General features: G+C 49.1%; 1 protein-coding gene across 2 annotated transcripts in view; it reads right to left on the bottom strand.

The window, feature by feature from the left end:
* GRHL1 (grainyhead like transcription factor 1) overlaps positions 1–16,306 on the bottom strand; it is a 44,966-nt gene extending 28,660 nt beyond the window's left edge. The window contains exons 1-8 of one of the 2 annotated variants that reach the window (XM_087776316.1): positions 16,185–16,306; positions 12,306–12,492; positions 9,164–9,234; positions 7,243–7,633; positions 6,372–6,448; positions 5,410–5,566; positions 4,805–4,916; positions 3,745–3,839 (exon numbers count right to left, since the gene is read on the bottom strand). In XM_087776316.1, coding sequence (XP_087632442.1) covers positions 3,745–3,839; positions 4,805–4,916; positions 5,410–5,566; positions 6,372–6,448; positions 7,243–7,633; positions 9,164–9,234; positions 12,306–12,492; positions 16,185–16,204 — 1,110 coding nt within the window. In that variant the 5' untranslated portion in view covers positions 16,205–16,306. Of the gene's footprint in view, positions 1–3,744; positions 3,840–4,804; positions 4,917–5,409; positions 5,567–6,371; positions 6,449–7,242; positions 7,634–9,163; positions 9,235–12,305; positions 12,493–15,591; positions 15,752–16,184 lie in introns of those variants that run through there. The other variant, XM_087776315.1, reaches the window with a different exon arrangement.
* Between the last annotated feature and the right edge of the window lie 2,936 nt (positions 16,307–19,242).

Here is a 19,242-nt window from a genome sequence, read left to right as displayed (position 1 = left end):
TGTGTTCAGACATCTAAAAAGCTTCTTTGCAGGAGAAGAACCCCACCTTGACTGTCTGCTCAACATGGCAGACATCTGGGACAGGGTGGGAAATTGTTTGAAGTCTCCACAAGCCTCAGGGTAACTCCAGCATTACCTGTTGTGTGCAAGTGAGTATCAGCTACACATCTTTGTCAGACTCATCGGACCACGCTTCCACCCCACCAGGATGGCTCCTGACTGAGTAGCTACAGTGGCTTTCCTAAATATCCCATTCAAAACTCACCAGTTCATCAACTAATTTCCCAGTTCACCATCTCCCTCTTTCTTCTCACAAAGCATGACTGTCTCCTCATCCAATTCTTCCCCTCCCCTCGTCTCCCAGGTGGTGGGGTCAGACCTCACCTCTAACACGGACACCTGGGAGCCCACCTGAATCACTGCTTCCCCACTCCGCAGTGTCTCCTGTCAATCTTTCTAACCCTGACCTTGCTCTCCCTTCCAATCTCAGGAGCACCACTTCAGGGCAGTCTGTCCTTCCCTCTCAAAGCCTGGCCTTCCTCCCCACCCTCGGCTCCCTTCGCTGTCTCAGAGCAAGGAGGCTTTGGATCCTGGGCCCTTTTCCAGCTTGAATACACTCTTGAGAAGGTCAGAGAATACTTAAGCCACCACTCTTCTATAAAGCGGCCGCTTCTAGCGGCTCCTGTGATGTGCCAAAGCAACAGAAGAGGGCAGAGAGGAGCTGCCAGAAAGCAGCACACGGCATTTGCTCCGAAACCCACAGACACTGGTCCCGCAGTGGGAAGTGTCTGTCATGCATTAAATACTCCCGGTTTCTACACACATGGGCTCACAAACAGCACACTAATGCACCCAGCTCCGTGACAACTCCATCCGTGCAGAGCCAGACCTGCCTGCTGCATCCAGCGTCCAAAGCCCTGGAATTGCCCTCGGCTCTCCTAGCAACACGCAACTGGGAAATACTGATCGCTGAGGGCATCTCAAACATCCTTTCCATCCCCCAACTCCACAGCTGCAAAATCCACACATTTTCCTTGCTACAGACTGAGCGCATGCCTCGTACCACCTGAAAACAGTGTTTCTTCACCAGAAAGCTGTATTTTACAAAATCCCTGAAGTGCCCCACGGGGACTGGCAAAGCACTCTCTCGGGCAGTTGACACCCTCCTGCAGGGACAAAGCGGCAGAGGTCCAATATTCCTGTACATCCTCACAATGAGGGATAGCACAAGAAGGGCAAGCACTTGGTCCCACAGCTGCTAGGAGTAACTTCTTGTGATAATATGCTATTCCTCCCTTAAATCTGACACACACCCAGAGCCCTGGCTGCCTAAATGAGTTATTACATCAGAAAACCCAGACGCAGAGCCTCATCACCTCCTGTTTAACACTGCTGCACAGGACCAAATCATTCCCACAGCAAACTGGGAGCAAGAGGGAAACTGGAGAAGCAGCAACCCCAAAAGAATCATTTGGCTCTGGTCCAGGTAACTCCAGGGCTCAGGAAGCAAGTTTCTAATAATCAAGGCTTGCTAGCTGGTTAAACATATCATCTATGCAACGCCGCTGCTGTTATTAAACTTAAGACACTGTGTTTATTATTGTGGAGGACTTTCTGTAGCATCAGAAACTCGGCTCTCTTTATTGCCTGCTCTTTTCATATACTTCAAGACGGGGGAGGCGGAATAAAAGTGAGAGAGAGAGAGCATGCAAGGTAAATGAACCATGCAATAAAAATTGTTGAAATTGGCTCAGGCATCTCCTGATAAGATCACAGGAGTTGAGAAAGAACTGCAGCTCTACTGGTGAGAAATCCAACCATTGACAAAACGCATCCACTCAGGGAAGAAAAAAAAAGTTAAACAGACGCTTAAACACACAGAGCACTTACTAAAAATGCCAGTTCTTTGAACACTGAAGTCCAGAGTATTTTTGCCTTAATATGATTCTGATCCCAGAAGCTAAGGCTTGTACTCTTGGTATCAACAGTCCTCTCTGCAGGTTCATACAAAGCAATACTCAAAGTATATGGATCTCACACACTAAAACTGTGAATCTGGAGGTAAATTTGCCTATGTGGCTGCAAACCCCCCTGGTGGGAAGGGACAGCTTTCCTTGGGGCAGCCACAGGGTTCTCAGCACCAGCTCTAAGCCCTGCTCCTGGGTTGGCAGCCAGTCCCTACTGCAGTAGGATGGCTCAGCCAGCAGAGAGGCAGCTGCAGAGCTGAGAAAGGCTTCCGACTCCTTGGGGACCTGAAATCACCGCTCTGTCGGCATGACCCACCCCTGCATACAAATCCTAAGCCCTTGAGTGCCTCGCAGAGTTCCTTGAACGGGACAATGTTAGACTGGCTATGGCAGCAGGATACCATTTTGGGAATACTTCCTGCCTCCTTTTGACAGCCCTTCTGAAGCTTCATCTGTTTGTTCACATAGCGAAGTGCTTCATGCTTCAAAAATCACATCAGCCTTTTAGCATCCTCCAGCAGATAAGGCCCTCCCTGCCATCCCTCTCAACCCGACTGAAGCCAAGTCTGGCGAACAGGGAAGCCTGGCACCCAACGCCAGCTTCAAAAGCAACATCACGCATGCTGCAAGGCAGAACTTTCTCTCATCAGCAGCACACACAGCTTCTCGCTGCTGCCTGCCAACCATACCAAACTTCTCCCACAGAGCTGAAACCCAAGAGCAGCCCCCACACAACCCCTCCCTGTTCTCCAAAGCTTTTGCGCTGCACAGAGCAAAGCTCGTGATGACAGCGAGCTCTGTGCAGTGACACCATCCCTTGTGCCTCCTGCAGAGCATAGCGGCGCACACGGCTCCAGAGGACCTCTGCATTCTCTGCCGAGAGCTCTTATGTCCCCCCGGCTAGGGCTCTCCCTACGCATGGCGCTCTGCAGCCACCAGCAGTTTTCCCCATGACACTGGTGACTAGCACATGACATACTAGCAAGGGAACAAGTAGCCTCCAAAAACTGAAGGAAACCATTCCCAATTTTTAACGAAAACCCAGGAAGTAACAAAACTCTCCAAAGAAAATGCCTGCACTTTGACTTCAGCAACAAACCAGTGGGAAATGCCTTTGGAACGGAGGTGGCTCTGCTCTCCGACCTGCCGTCCTGGCACCCAGATGATGTACGGGCCTTTCTCAAACGCTGGAGTGGCTTCAAACAGCTGCAGTTGGCTACTAGCTAGGGAAGCTGCCCGTACTTACACATCTACCGTAGTTCCCACAGTTCTGAAATAAGATCAAACCAGAGCTCCCCAGGAGGCTGCTCTAACTTGAAAACAGGTCACTGGGTGTTGGGATCCACGGTTTCAGCAATGCGTGCTTTGGGAGCACAATGGCAGCAGCTACTCCCTCTTCTGCTGAAGGTCTTAACTCCCTCAGAAGCTGCCCCCTGCCTCCCGCAGGGATCCTCCAAGAGACCGCGCTCCCTGCCGAGCCCAGCTACGCTCCATCACACCTCCCGCGCCACTTCATCTGCTCTGGAAACACTCGGCGCTTCCTTTTGTCAGTACTTGTCTGTCAGGTAGGCAGTTCTGCCAAGAACCTTAAAGCAGTTGCAAAGCTCTCTGCAGTTGCACATGCAAACCCTCTTAAGAAATAGCCAGAAGGTTTTGCCTAATGTAAGAGCGTAAACAAACTTGTTACATGCTAATCACCAGGTAGGCCACACACCCTTCCCCTCCCCCAGCCCCCGAATCTGCAAAAAGGACAGGAAATATAATCGTGGTCACGCACCTTTGCTTCCTCGTTGATGTCCCAAGTGAAGGATATGGCATTGTATGCGATCTCCTCGATGTTACTGATGGTGTTGAAGCTCTCCTTGTAGTCAGCTGTTAGAAAGAAGGATGCATGAGGGAGAGGAAGAGGAGATACCATCTGCAGTCCTTAATCACACAAAGCAGCCAGAAACTGCAACTCCTCAGCAACCCCCTGGGGGCAAAGGAAGCTGAACTTACTTAAGAATGGATCATTAAAAAGACTGGAAATGGTTCTCATACAAAACCAAAATACAACAAACAGAAGAACGGAGAAAAACGGGACTCGGCAGAAATTCCAAACTAGAAACTCCAGTGAGAAAGGCAGACATCCCAAATATCCCACGTCCTGCACCACAGCCTGCTATGTGCGGGAAAATCTACCCTGTACAGCAAGGGCATAAGCTCTCAATAAAACTCCTTCAATAACAGAGATTTGCATGCGCGTCTGCTTTAAGTGCCAAGTGATTAATCCCTGCTTTTATTCACAGAAGGAAGGGACTAGGAGTACAACCCAGCCTTCAGCCAGAGAAGGCTGGAAGCCAGCCAGCCCCAGCCTTGTCTGGAGGCAAGTGGAAATTTGCAGTGTTTTCTTTTTTTGTGTGCACCAAAGACCAGTTGTGAGCGAAGCTGTGGGAAGAAGGATCATTAGCGTCGAGGTATTTCTAAGAGATCTTGTCCTTTGAAGAAACACAATATTTAGGACAGCCACAGAGTCTATAAGCTGTGATTTAGCTACAAGCACCGGGATATGCCAAAGCAACTGTAGTTTGGAGGGGGGTGTTAGATCTCCCAGGGCAAAACCCTGAACTCAGACGGCTCACCAATCAAAACCCTCCAAAAGTCAGCCTCTTTAAGGAGTCTTAAAAACTACATTAGCTTCAAGCAGTCAAAAGCTCTCTCTGGGCTTTCAGCAAAGCTATGGATAGCAGAGAGTGCGATCCAAAGGTTCCTTAAAATAACAAAGCTTTAGCAGAAAACCAAACCTTGCCAAGGAATTAGGTTTGGAGTTTGACATCAGCAATGAGAATGTTCCTTACCTATGTCAATGCATCTTTGTTTAGCCGTGTGCTGTCTTGAGTGCCAGTACTTCCAGTGCCTGAGCTGATCTTCTCTTGTTTTGTCTTCAGCAAACACAACCATGATGACACTCTGAAGGGGGGGGGGGGGGGGGGCAAGATTAAAAAAAAAAAAAAAAAAGCGCAAACACGTGAAAGAGAAAAGGCCACAAAGTACATTTGTTTTGGAAGTTCTCCTTGGTATCAGGTTTTCTGCTTTAGGCTTTCCAACTTGACGCACCGCGGTACACCTGGCACGCCGCCGCCAAACAGGAAGGCAGACAGCAGCGCTTTCTGGGTCATAAACAGAGATGAGCAGAACTGCACTCCTAACTGGAGTTCAAGGATCTCATTCCAGGTGTTGCATCACCTTTACACAAGTGCTGACACCACTTCTTAACAGACTGAGCCAGGATGGGTTGGTCTGGAAGTAGGTGGACAGCAAAGGAACGAACACTGACGTAAGAGAGCGGGTAAGCTGGCCTTAGTGCTGATGCTCTGGTTTAGATTACTGCACTTTGAGACAGTTTAAGGCTACCACTCATACACACTCTCTTTCCCAAGAAACCACAAGAGCTGCCACTCACTCGGACTTTACTGATGGGGTGATGGATTCCTTCACTGCTGCTGACTTCTTTCAGTGTGATCGGGTAAAATTGACCTTTATTCAGGTAAGTCATCGTGCTGTCCCCAGGCTTCTGTCGGAGGGACTTGGAGGCTTCCAGAGTATATTCAAAGTTATTCCTACGGAGCGAAGAGGGCAGTGATTGCTAAGGTATTTTCCTGGAAAGCCGATTAAACGTTCCACATTTAATTTGGAGAAATTCCAAAGTCGTTAGTTGACTCATTAAGCCATCAACAGGCAAGGAAGTTGGAAAACAGGATGAGCCCCTTTTTCAACCATTTCCTTCATGAATGAACATTTAAGAAAAGTTCTTGGCAAGCTAAATACCAAGACACATCAGCAGGCAAGACTGGAAGCTCCCTATTCAGACTGAGAGCAGCAAGCTGCTCTCATGGAACAGAAAAGTATCTATTAGCAATTAAATTCACAACCTAATAAGCCGTTCAGTGGCCACGGTCTTCTCCTCTTCCCTCTTGGTCAACTGCAGCTAACCAAACAACTAGTTTATTCCCCTCCCTTGGAGTTCAGGAGAGTTTCATGCTTCCTATTTCTGCTGTAGATTTCCAACAGGGAGAGAGCAAGGCAAGCAGGCCAGGGAGAGGGACCCAGCTGGAAACCAGCTACAAGACCACTGCAGAGCTGACAGACAGCACTGCATCTTCCCATGGGACAGGGAGTTGGTACAAGGACATTGACTGAAACAGGGTGGTATTTCCAACCCTGCATATAGTTTTCCTTAAAGATACAGGTAGGATTTTCAACTGTGAAATTCAAATGAGCAGGCACTGTTGTGGTTTTGAGATCCACAGCATCCCCAGTGACTGATAGAGAATCAGCACAGAAGGGAGTGAGCTGTACTGCTTGCTCGTGGACAAGCCAACTGTAAGAGAAGGATATAGGCAAGCAGGGGGCTTAAAGCATTACCCAGAAATGCTGTCAAACACGTAATCTTCTGAATTCATGTTGGCCATCCGGAGATTCAGTTCAGTAGGAAAGAAAACCTGGGGTAGACAAAAAACAAAACAACACAACAATTAACAGAGCAGCAACGAGAAAAGTCAAGATTAAACAGATACTCTTTACCACAGAGCTTCTGGCAGGCAAACTGATCATCAGGTAACAACTGATTTCTGGTCTGTACAAACAGGACACTTGAGTAGGGTTTTAATCCAAAACTTTTGGGTGTCAGCTAAGCACAACATCTCACAAGCCTTCTGACTCAGCTTAGGGCAACATTTTAAAGCCTTCCCAAATCTCAAAGAAAGGACATAGCCACACAGTTCCTTGAGGTCTGGCTTAAAAAAAATCAGAACAGTTACGCTCTTGTTTTCAGTTGGTACCACAAAACAAAAAACACGGATTTTCATCCAGGTTTAACTTTCACTCAAGGCCCCTAAATAAACCAACTGTTTTCCACTGACACACACCACGCCTAGAAACTGACAGTGAGGAAGCTTACAGACATCGTCACTTCAGTACCTGCAAAGGCACTGTGGAGTGCTGAGCTCTTGCAAAACCTGGCCCAGTGCTGTGGATCAAGATAACTATTTCCACACTCTGCAAGCCAAAGGCTCTGTCACTAGTAAGATTAGTCATTTGCTTTTGATAATGATTTCATGTTGTGAAGGTTTTATTTACTAAGTTATACTTATGCCCTTTCTGAGAAAGTCTTCTATTCCTAAATCACTGGACAGATTTTGGGCTCATGTAACAAGAACAATTAAAGGTGGGACTGGATCTCTCCATCCAGATCAAGACATGCACGCACACACATAGCGACTGCCTCTCTTGGTACCTCTTGTACACCCTCCTTGAAAGTCTCTGAGAAGGTGGAGTCTGGTGTTCGCCTCTGGGAGTTTTGAGGCTGGGCGTTGGAACTGAACTGGTCGGGATTGAGGTTCCTGTCGAAGACCACCACCCGCTCGGGGGGCTCGGGGTGGTAGACACTTGGTGGGATGCCCACTGCAAAGCCATGGGGCTGCGTCTCCGTTTTGATGGAATGGGTGGGCATCGTGGCGATTGAAACCGTGACCGTCGTGTCAGGGGTTGTGAGGTGGCCTCTCTTGTCCATGCCCATCTGGGGTGTGTGTGGAAGGACAATATTGAAAGGCACATTTTTCAGAACCTGGACTCTGTTTTCTCCAGCAGAAATGAGCGACTGTTCTGTCACATTTGGGATGCTGTTCCTTTAAAGCACAAAGAAAAAAAAAATCATGCATAAATTATACAGCTCGTTTTCTCATTAAACAAGAGCTAGAAATACTTCTCAGCCTTTTGGACAGGGACAGCTGATATCAACTCTCCTGCTTGTGGAGAACAGCTCAATCCTAACCTGAAAAGCTCAGAAACTAATTCAAAAAAGAAACCTCACCCACTGCTAACAACCCCACCTCAGAGATGAACTACCCTGGAGCACAGGGTGAGGGTTCACAGCCCAGATCCTCACTGCTTGGAAAACAGCGGTCCAAAACTAAGCACTTTGAGGCCCTTCCCACCATGCATCGGCACACACGGGCTCCATGAAACTGCTCTTTGGCGGATGGAGGAAGACTGAGAGCAAGGTTGCTGCTCTTCTGCCCTAGGACTGCGCGCCACCCGGGAAGCACTAATAGGGAAATTACACCCCTCTTTCACGCACAAACCCCCGAGAAAATCCACACCGAGACTCCCTGGAGTGGTTTGCGTAACTTCACACCCTCCACCCCACCACACTCATTTCTGCCAGGACGACACTGAGGTCCGTGGCCGAGCTGAGCTCATAGCTAGTAGCCACTAAGTCAGCCTGCCCTCCCTTTCTCCCTCCCCACAACGGGGTCCTGCCCTCTCTGTTGCACCAATTCTGATGCTTCCCTGTCCCCTTGGTTAGCCAGCTCGGCTTGTTCCACTGGCAGAAAACTAGCCACTTCTTTTTTTCCTGCTAGGTTATGGGTCAGTGGAAGACCGGAGCTGGTACGAGGGGAGCAGTGTGAACACATGGCTGGGAACCAGACCGCTCTTCTCAACGAGTCGTTCAGTCGGCTCAGCCAGACCACAAAACCTCACCTTCAGTCCTTAAAGCATTCTAGTCTGTCCAAAGGAAGAGGATGGTAGGAGTGGAAGCCTGGCTTGAATGAACCTCGCATTCGTAATATTTACTTACTCAGTATCTTCTTCTGCTTGGGAGGCACAAGAGAGGGAGGGCAGGAAGAGGAAGAAAGAAAGGAGTTCCAGAGGATACAAAAGAAGTCCATAAACAATACAAAACCAAAACTAATTCACAAGCACTTTGAACTCCTTCCCTATCAGCCCATGCACGAAGAAGCATGCTGCTGGTGCCCGAGAACAAAATCAGCAGTGAGCAACTGAAGCAACCACATGCAAAAATAAAAGGGTCATCAGTCACCTCCATAGCCTTGGGAAGGGGTGCCTGTGCTACCAGGCTGTGCCTAATGTAAGAGAGCAGCATAAGAGCAAAAGAGCAGCTTTTGCTACACTGACTGTATGACGCCAGTACGTAGAAAGCAGAAGGATGGCAATGAGAAGCAGTTTGAGCCTCAGCTCTCCACATCATGGTCCAACCCCCATCCTGTTCCTGGGGCAGCACAGGAATTTGGGGCACAGAGTAAAAGCAAACAATTTCTCTCTTCCAGCGCAACACTACAGCGCAGCAAGTTACTTTCCTTCAGCAGCTTTGGGGTCTAGGAGGTAAGCAGACACGGAATAATAAAAACTAATACCTTTTGCTATGGTCTTGGTCAGGATGTTCTACCTCTGGTTTAGCTGTTGAAGATCTCCTCTCCCTTGGAACCTAGGAAATACAAGACATACTATAATGGCATTCTTCCTCCCGTAAAAAAAAAAAAAAAAAAAAATTAGCTCCTCCAAACACAGCCATTTGGTCAAATTAAGAAAGCATTGCTCTCTGATACCAGTCATTATTAGCACTACAGCTTGATTGACATTTGCATGGCTTTGGGATGCCAGGCCCACCCCAGGTGATGCTCCACAGATTGCCATGTAGCCGACCCAGCCAGCTGTGCCAGCCCTGGGCTCCTGCCAGCGCCGGCTGGTGGGAAAACCAGTGCAGAAAACTGGCCATCCCCAGCTGGAGCACTAGCATCGGGGTGAACGGGACCAGGAGGAGAGCCCCCAAGGTTTGCACTGGCAGTGCAGGTTTTCTCCTCTGCAGGCTGGCAGGTTTTCTCCTCTGCTTGCTGGATGAGCTCAAGGCTTGTGAAAGGACGCTGCTCCACAGCCCCTTCCCCACGAACACGTGCTCTCTAGGCCACTTCCTCAAAGACCACTTGAGGCTCTCCTTTCTCCTCGGAGACCAGGGGATTCAGGGAGGACCAGGGTCAATAAGTGCACTGGGATGCTACAGCTCATTTTTGTGCATGGCCACACACAACACACTGGCCCAAACTTTATTAAATCTTTTATAAAGGAAAGGTAACCACCAGTGCTCTGGATTTAGGACAGCTCAATACTGCTCCTTGTATTTTATGCTGTGGATAGGATTTGCCCTGAAAACGCCACACACCGCAACACTGATCACACAAGCCACCTCGTCCACACGCAGACGCACGCCATTTTCCTGGCTGCGCTGCAAGGCCAAGGCACGCAGAAGAAGAACTCTCTGACTTATGGCAGCTCAGTTCAGCAGAGCACACAGCCAGCACCCCAGTGCCCTGAACGGCTCTCGCCACTGCTGGCACGAGCCCGTGGTGCTCAGGTCCTCTCGGCCATGCAGCAAGTCCACACAAGCTCCTCTGTGAACACACACATGGTGCCCAGGACTTTTGTCATCCTCAACACACCTCCTGAATGAGCAAAGCAAACACTCTGCGGTGTAAGGAGGAGTAAATTCCCACCGCTTTCCTTTGCTGAAGCCTGCTCAGATACTGCCTGCATTTGCCAGCTTGGGTGCAACGCGGGGAACCACCGCTTTACTGCTAACTCAAAAACTGATGGCATATCTGTGTGAACAGCATATTTCTCTAAACAGCCCCCGACTAAAACCTAAGTCCTGGCTCTTCCACATAACCTGGAATCTCCAGTAACACCAGAATTGTTGGAGTTTCCACGGTAACCAGCAGAAGTTGGAGAACCTCTAGCTGGAGACTGCTAGGAGGCCAACGCTAACTAGTCACTGAGAAAAAAAAAAGGTCTTCCAAGCTGCGTTTGGCCTCAAGCCCAACACTCCTAAACTCTAAATTTTGATCAAAAATTTGTTTCTCATAAGGCCTTATTAACCACAGTTGAGCTATCAGGGTAGCCCATTAGTCAAATGGAAAAAAACTTGAATTGTTTGGTTTTGTTGTTTCGTTTTTTTTTTTTTTTTTTTAAATACAAAGGTGATCTCATCGGCTGCCTTTAATATTGCAGAGGGGGCGTATTAGAAATGCCTAGACATCATCCCTCTAGCGTTACTTCCTAACAGCCCTCAATAAATCTTTCAACCTCTAACCATTTTGCTTCACGCAAGTGTGCAGCATACCTGTTCTTCCACTGATTTTTCTGTACACCCGCTGATACCCAAACATAAGAGGAAACCTCGAATTAGACATTAATGTACAGCAAATCCCTTTTGCTTTGCCAAGCGTGAAGGATCAACATCAACGTTCTCTTTGTAATCTACAGGTTTAGAAATCAAAATCGATTTTGTGGATTAAAATCGTTCTGGTGAAAGTGTTGGGTTTTTTTTCTAAGAGCATAGCAAGTGCACACACAAAGCAGAAAGCCAGTTTTCTCACAAAACTAGCTGAATAACATCCACATCAGTGAGTTCGTGGCATTTTGCCGTGTGTGTGTGTGGAGCGCTAATCACCATATTAAGCATTACAAGAATATTTTGATACGTAAAACATGTTCAACTCTTAAAAGGACAGGCAAGGATTTTGTATGCACAGGGCAGCCTCTCCTCGTGCTTGAAGAACATAGCGAGGCTGGCGATTGCACTCACTACTGTTAAAAGACACTAGCCAAAGCGTCCGGCACGCGAGCCAAGTCAGCCTTCTGGCCTCCCTGCACGCTCAGCAAAGAAGAAACAGGCATCTCCACCCGGTGAGCCAGGCTACTGTAATGCAGGTGTCTAACACAAGCAGGACACCTCCCTGCCTGGAAGTGCCTGCTGGTCTCCACTGACTTGGACACGGACCGGAGATAACTACCCTGGCCTAGACTTTTGGTATTTCGGAAAGAAAGCTCAGCAAAATGTATCCCACACAAACCAGGTCATCTGTTTGACCGTGTTCAATTCACCTGTGAGCATCTAGGAAGGCACATGTCTCTGAGAAGACTGTGACCACCGGAGAAGACAACCACAGTTGCCAAAGAATTAACAGATTACGGCAGCTGAAGCTCATTGAAGGTTAGAGGGATGCAGACAGCAACTCCTTCACATGGACACTTCTGCCCCACACACCACCAAAAATCTGTAGTTATACCTTAGTATCAGCTGAGACTAAGGTAGCACATCAAAGCCCCAGCAAAAGCCAACAGTCCCACCAGAACAGGGATCACGCGAGCAAAAGGAGAGAAGTTTCTTTCTCCATGTGTATTTACATTCAGATAGGGACATGCTCCCAAAGTCTCATTCTTCACGACTATTTCTAGAGTACATTGCCTCCTGCAGAACCTGGAGTCGACAGGCAAAGTGCAACTGAGGCTTTTGACCCATTACATTAAGATCCAGGGGATTTTATTTTACTGAGCTAAAAATAAACCAATTTTCAGAAAAAGGGACATGGAATTTTTTTCCATTTAAAACCCACTCGTGATCTATTCATAGCTTCTGTAAAATCCTCTAGCAAATGACACCTTTTCCATAGGCGGAACAAGAGCTCCGCTGGCTGCCAGAGCACACCCACACCAATCTACCTTGTAGTAATCATACAGCAGTCCGAGGGCAGCCGCGCTGTCTTCATCACCATTGATGCTCATCATAGCTTTGGTAGCTGCTGTAAGGGGATTTTCAAGAAAGGTTTTCCAGGCCTCATCTTCACTGGTGTAAGGACGTCTCTGAGAGTAGAGAGAGTCATTCTGAAGAACCAACACAGGTCTTTTACTTGAATCATAAAAAAAAAAAGCAGAAAGAAAAAGGCCACCTGTTAGAACACATGAAAAACATTCCTAAAGTTCTTCAAAATTAGCTGCCCCAATTTCACAGGGTTCATATTCTGATTCAGTGCACTGCAAGGATTAGTCAACACAAAAAGCCCAGAAACCTAATTCTGATCTCACTCACGCTCAATGTAAATCAGGATTAATTTGACCAAACTCAGCTGGATTACACCAGCCTATATAAAAATCGCAAAGCCGTTTAAGAGCACCGCTGACCTGCTCACACTCTGAATCCAACCCAGAAAAAGTTACACGCGCTTGCTGGCCTACCACCTACGAAACCTCTAGCACATCCCACGTAATACTACCGAGCCGCAACCTGCTCCAGTTCCCACGTGGGACTAGAAAACGTGAATTAATGAAACATCTCTTTCTCCCAGAGCTTTCAGAAGGTGTCTTCCCTCTCAGAGTATACCTGAAAACACCACCTAGAAGCCACTGATTAGTTATAACTAAACTAACTAACTACACAGGGAAATTGGTCAAAGGGACCTCAAATCAATTTGGCAGTGAATTTTTCTGACAAGGGAAGCCAAAAGACCTCCTGCCTGTTTACTGCTGAAATAATCTGTGACACTAGTTTCAACACCCTCAACAGATGACTGGGGAATAAAGAGAAAAAGGGAGTTTTTCCCTTTATGCTGTAGTATATATAAAAAAAAATTTACTCTGAACATTTTGAGATTGCTGGGAACAAGATGACTTGGACCTTCTGCCCACAGATGAAAGTGGGACACCTGGAGAAAATGCTGTCCTACCAGCTTAGACAACTTAATATACTTTGGGTCTATTGCTAAAATATACACTTCAAGTCAGCTAAAGCTAATGCTGTTTAAATCTGCCTTTTAAACTAGTTCAAACAAACAGTTTTCTTTCCAGTGCAAGCGTAACATTAGTTTACCACAGACTGGCAGGAGAGAAGGGAGGCTTTTTTTATTTTCTTAAATAATCCCAAACTCTGCATTTTTTTTAATGAACTGGTAATAGTTTGAAATAAATAAGTAATTATTTAAAAAAGACAAACCCCACAAAAACCAGCTCCCCACCACCATCACACCCCTTCCCCAGTCGATAAGCATTCTTTTCTTCTGTTTACCCAGATGCATTCAGAGATTGAAATATACTACAAATACAAAACGTTGTGAAATATAAAGTTGTGAAATACTCTAATCACTATAATCAGCTTAACAGTATCCTACATTTATCACCACCTTCTACCAAAAAGATTGCAAAGCACTTTGCAAATTACGCGTTCGATCCTTTATCAGTTACACAAGGAGTCTCACTGAGCTGAAGACACTTAAAGCAAGTGGGAGTTTCCAGGACTTGTAAGAGCGCTTTGTGGCTATAAATCAGTATTATATAGCTGGAAAAAAGCAAACAACAACAACAAAAGAGACAAGCTCTTACACCAAGCCCTTTCTTTAGGTCTTTGTACATATTTGTGTACACACTGACGCAGATACCAAAATGCAGCGTAGCTCTGGTATCGAGGACATCCACTTTGTACCAAAGACTGCACAGCAGAAGACAAAGCGGAATTTTCTTTAGGGACATGGTACACGCTCCTATTCTTATACAATGTGATAAGAGAAAACTCGAATATCCATAGCAAACGGGTAAATCCTCCGGTTAAAGTCACTTGCAAAGAAAAAGGCAACTGAAGTTCAGTTGATCCATCTCTGCCAAGCTGAAGGGCTAAGGCAGCCTTGCTGGGACTCACAAGACCACTGAGCTGATTCCCTCCAGCAATGCAACGCTCACATGGAAAGAGAGAACCAAGGGAGAACCAAAAATACCGAGAACTAAAGCAGCCACTAACCAGAAACGTAGCAAGTGCAAAAACTACGTATTTTTGCGTGATTTCTTTGTCATTGCAACACCTAAATATAATGCACGTTGCCCTAAAGGTAACCTACCCCCCTAAAAGCAGTATAGAAAGAATTATCTGCAGAATTATCAAGAGAAGCTCAGGGTTTGGCAGTAACTCGATCCCTTAGCAGAACCACAGCTTCTTTCAGGAGAATGAGAACATACTAATAAGAGAAGGCAAACATTTATTTTTCCTAAGTTTTAGGTTTCAAGATTACTAGCACGTGGATCTGCTCACAAAGTAGCAGACACGTCCAGCAAAGGCTGGAAATAAGTTTCCTACTGCAGCCTTAATAATTTCTGAATTTTATGTTCTACGCGACCGAAGTGGAAGCAGAGGAGTATCACAAAAAGCGGACAGTCTCTCTTTGCCTGCGAGGATCCCCCAGCCCGCCACGTTCTGCGTTGGGATCACAGAAACCATTCCCACTTACTTCACCGACCCAAATCCCACCCTTGCTCCCCCTCGCCGCGCAGCAGCAGTTGAACTCCAGACCTCAAGAGCTCCTCGGCCGCGCTGTGCTTTACGCCTGGTCTTTGCACAGAGCACACCTTTAGCGCCGAGGCAGCAGAAGCGATTTCTTTCGCCGGCTTCTACGTGCCAGAAAAGTGAAGCGCATGTACCTAAATTACTAATGGCCTCAGCTATTAAGCATCACTGCAGGTAAAAAAACATACGAAAAATGCTAATCACAGGGTGAAGTCAGTGAGCTGCTGCACAGGTCCTCTTTCTAGAAAGTAGTATATTGGAAAAAAAAAAAAAAAAACACCTTTGGTAAAAATCCTAGGCTTTCCCTAGGAAATGAGTGCATTTGAGTCACCGATCGTCCAAAATACAGTAATTTTATAATCGGTTCTCCAAATCACGTCAGAGTTATCCCGTTTTCTATCAACTCGCAGCGCCCACGGCCGCCGCCCCCAGACGGACACGGCGACAGGCGCAGGGGCAAACCCGCGCCTTCCAACGCCGCCAGGGACCCCTTCGAAGGCGACGCCTCGGCGTCCAACGCCGCCAAGCTACACGAAACGCGCTTTCGGCCCAGTTTGAGCTCTTTAACACCCTCTTCGCGTCGTGCGAGGCAGCCGCAGCCCCGCTCGCCGCCGGCCCCGCTCGGCCGCCGGCGGGGTGGGCCCGCCGCAGGGGCCGGGGCCCGCCCGCCGCCCCCCGTACCTGCCGAAATCCACCTTGCCGGAGGGGTGCGCCTCGTAGAAGTCCATGGGGGCCGCTCCGGCCGCCGGGCGGCGGCGCGGGGCTCGGGCGGGGGGCACAGCCCGCCGCTGCGGCTCCGCCCGCCTCCCTCAGCCCCGGGAGAGGGGCAGCCCGGCGCTGCGGCGGCGGCGCCCGCTCCTCCCGACGGCGCGGCCCGCTCGCCGCCGCCGCCGCCCGCATTTAAGGCGCGGCGCGGCGGGGCGGGGGGCGGACGGCGGCGGCGCTGACCCACGCCTCGCCGCGGGTGTCGGGTTTCAAAGCCGGCCCTGCCTCGCCGATCGCCTTCGCGGGGCGGGGTGGCCGCCGGGGTCGCCCCGCTGCGCCGCCGGCCCCCCCACCCCGGGGCTCACCCCCCGCCATTTCGCACCGCCCCGCCGCAGCCTCCGGTTACTCCTCCGTGAAGATGGAGGGGGGCGGGCCCCCGGGGAGAGCGGCTCCCCCCCGGCCCGGCCCCACAGGAGAGCGGGCGGCGGGTCCCTCTCGCCGCAGCCCCCCGGAGGGGCGGCAGCACCGGTCAGACCGGACCCGGTTCTCCCCCCACCCGGCTCACTCACTTGTCGTAGTCTTGTGTCATGTCTGGCGCAGGCAGCGGGCGGCAGAACTGGCCCGGCTGGTCGGGAGGGCGAGGCGGGGGCGAGCGGAGAGAGCAGCGCGCAGCCCGCCGCACCGACGGGTTTTGTCGGCTTTTCTCGCCCGCTCAGGTGGCTCCCGCAGCCGCAGGTGGACGGGCGCCGGGCGACGCTTCCCATTGGCTGCCGCCGACCGCGGGGCGGAGCCGCCGCGCCCCCATTGGGCGGCGGGGCGCGGGGGGGCGGTGCCGGCGCCCGTGCGGGGCTCCGCGGGGGACGGGGGGCGGCGGCGGCGGCGGCCGAGGCAACGCTGAGGCGGCCCGGAGGGCCCGGGCCGGGCCGCGGTGGGTGCTGGCCGCGGCCCCTTCGTTACAACGCTGGGGACGGCGCAAGTGAGGGACGAGTAAAACTTGGCGGGCAGGGTGCGCCCCCGCGGCTGGCGTCCGGCCCCCAGCCCGCCCGGCAGCGCGCCCCGCTGTCCAAGGCCGATTTCCTGAGGAAAAAGCCCCTTTTTCCCCCCGGTTTCGCCTCTCCCCCGGCACGTACAGCGTTCGCGGGGGCTAAGGCGCTGTCCCCAGCCCTCCGCTCCCGGCCGCGGTAGGCGAGGGTCCCCGAGGGCCGCCCGCTCGCCCCAAGGCCCGGTACCGCCTCACGGGATCGTTTTCGCCCTAAAAATGGGGTTCCCTTCTCCCTCTCCCACCCCACATAACCTTATTTCTTTTTCCTGCACTAAACCCATTTTTAGGAAAGTCTAAAGACGGCACAAGGTGCATGGATTCGCACGAGCACTGCGCCGGCTGCCAAAGCACAGTGGATCCTAGCATCGGTACGTGCCTCAGCTGAGAAAGGGAGGTTTACGACGGAGTTACTGCTAGAAATGCATCTAAATCCTCTGGTTTAACAGCAGAAGCAACAGCACAAATACACTGGATATATTCAAAGTGGCGCAGATGAACTTAAATCAGAAAAGTCTTAAGTTTCTCCTTGAGAAATAAGGGTGGGAGGTTGCTTGTTTAAGTAACAAGTTGAATCAAACCCATATAGCAACAATGCGATCTATCATATGTCAAGATGCTTCAGATAGCTACTGTAATTTAAAAGTATGCACACTAATAAGAGGTCTCTCCTTCTAGGTCAAAATCTGTTCCCTATTTGTACAGGATATACTCCAATGCAAAATTATAGAAGGATAACTCAAGCAGCCAACCGAAGAGAAATATGAAACTAAAGCGAACAAACTTTCACTAAGGGTCTAATCCTGGAAGTTGCTTAATATCCTCTGACTGGATTACAACTAGTGTTCTAGAAACAAAATGCTTTGTTTGGATCTGCAAACATTGCCATTAGGATGGCAAAAGATAAATATCATTACTGAAGCAGGATCTTGCCTTACAAAGTGAAATGAACCGATGTAAATTGTTCTTTATGACATGCAATAAAAGGTATTCTGTATTTTTAACCCACTTTAAAATCTAATTCGAGATTACGTAGAAGAAAATTTCTTATCTGCTCCCACATATGAAAAAAATACTGACATCCAATTAAGATGTCAGAAAATTACATTTTTCCAAACAAACATAGCTCGCTTTGTTTCCGAAACAAATTACAAAACCAGCTCAAAATTGCAAGTATTGGAAAGGACTGCTAACTTTCTCAGGTGTTACTCACTCCTCACGCTCCCCGCTTCCGTTCGTAGAATTCTGGGATGTGCAGACACAATCGCTGCTTTTTGGCACACGTGCATACTTTTCATTACCAATAAAATATAATAATACTACCCCGTAGCTGTAAGTGAGCCAGATGCAGTATGTGCTGAAGTTCAGTCACATGTTTACATTGCACCCGAATTGCTAAAATCTTCGTGATGTGCCACGCTTGGTATTTCTACTTGGCTAGAATTTACCATGATTTTATTCCAAATAAATCAAAGCTGTTGCCTCTGCAAAAGAGACGGCTTTTCTCAACAGCCTGAGCCGCCGATGAAAACTTAGTTATCAACACAGCAATCACTTCCACGTTCAGGAGACAATGATATAAACACCGGATTGTGACACCGCTGACTAATCTGCCGGTCACAATCTAGACTCTGTAACACCACTTGTAGGTGTATTTCTCTGATGTCACTAACCGGGTTGCATCATCGCTGAATAAAACCAGGCAAGAAGCACACAGGGATTTAGCAGAGCTTTGGCTCGGGCATAAAGCCGTGCCAGCCCAATGCGGCAGCGCTCTGGCAGGACTTCCCTTGCCCTGCGCTGACTGGCGTTCGCTCCAGCTTCTTCCTGCGCTCAGCCCTTTCACCTCGATCTCGCTGCTCTCCTCCACATCTCGTGCCCTTCCCTTTACCTTTCCTTCTGCCTCGGTCCTGCCTTCAGCCGCCTCCTTCCCTTCTTCACGGATTTGCTTCCTTTTAAATGAATCCCACGCGAAACATGCAAGGAACCCCACCGAACTCACGCACCATTTGCGACCATCTGGCTGAGCACTGTCTCGACGGGCTTGCACCTCTTCCTAGTCTGTCTTTTGACATCGCTATCTAGAGAAACTGGGAATTATGCTAGACAAGGATTAGCTACTGTTACGACTTACCTAACAAATAGGGTTTTAAAATCCCATACCTGATAATTATCATCTACGCGCACTGGCCATTCACACCCGTGTAATAAACAAACAAGTTGCATCAAGTTTGTAACAGTACTTTTGATTTCACAAAATGCAGCAGGGAGTCAAAACAAGGTACTTTCTATTTAATCTGAACCCCTAAGATGCGAGGGCCAGGCTGCAGAGCTGGCTGTAAAGAGCAGCGGATCTTCTATGCTTCTCTCCATTACACAGCCCACCAGGAAAGCTTTTTTCTTCTGCAACAGGCCTGTGGTCACTAACGGTGGAGCCGGTAAAGTAAGCCCGAAGCTGATCACTGACCCCCACAGAATTAGCCTGGAGGCATCAAAGGGCAGGAAAAAAAAAAAAAAAAAAAAAAAAAAAAAGAGAAAAGCCCAGGCAGAGGTTCATGAACTCACTAGGAAGCCAGGTGAAAGCAGGC

This window comes from Nipponia nippon, unplaced genomic scaffold (assembly GCF_047370975.1).
Source record: "Nipponia nippon isolate SJK-2023a ecotype South Korea unplaced genomic scaffold, ASM4737097v1 scaffold_4, whole genome shotgun sequence".
NCBI lineage: Eukaryota > Metazoa > Chordata > Aves > Pelecaniformes > Threskiornithidae > Nipponia > Nipponia nippon.
The sequence above is the reverse complement of the archived record's forward strand: the minus strand, read 5'-3'. Positions and strand labels throughout refer to the sequence as shown.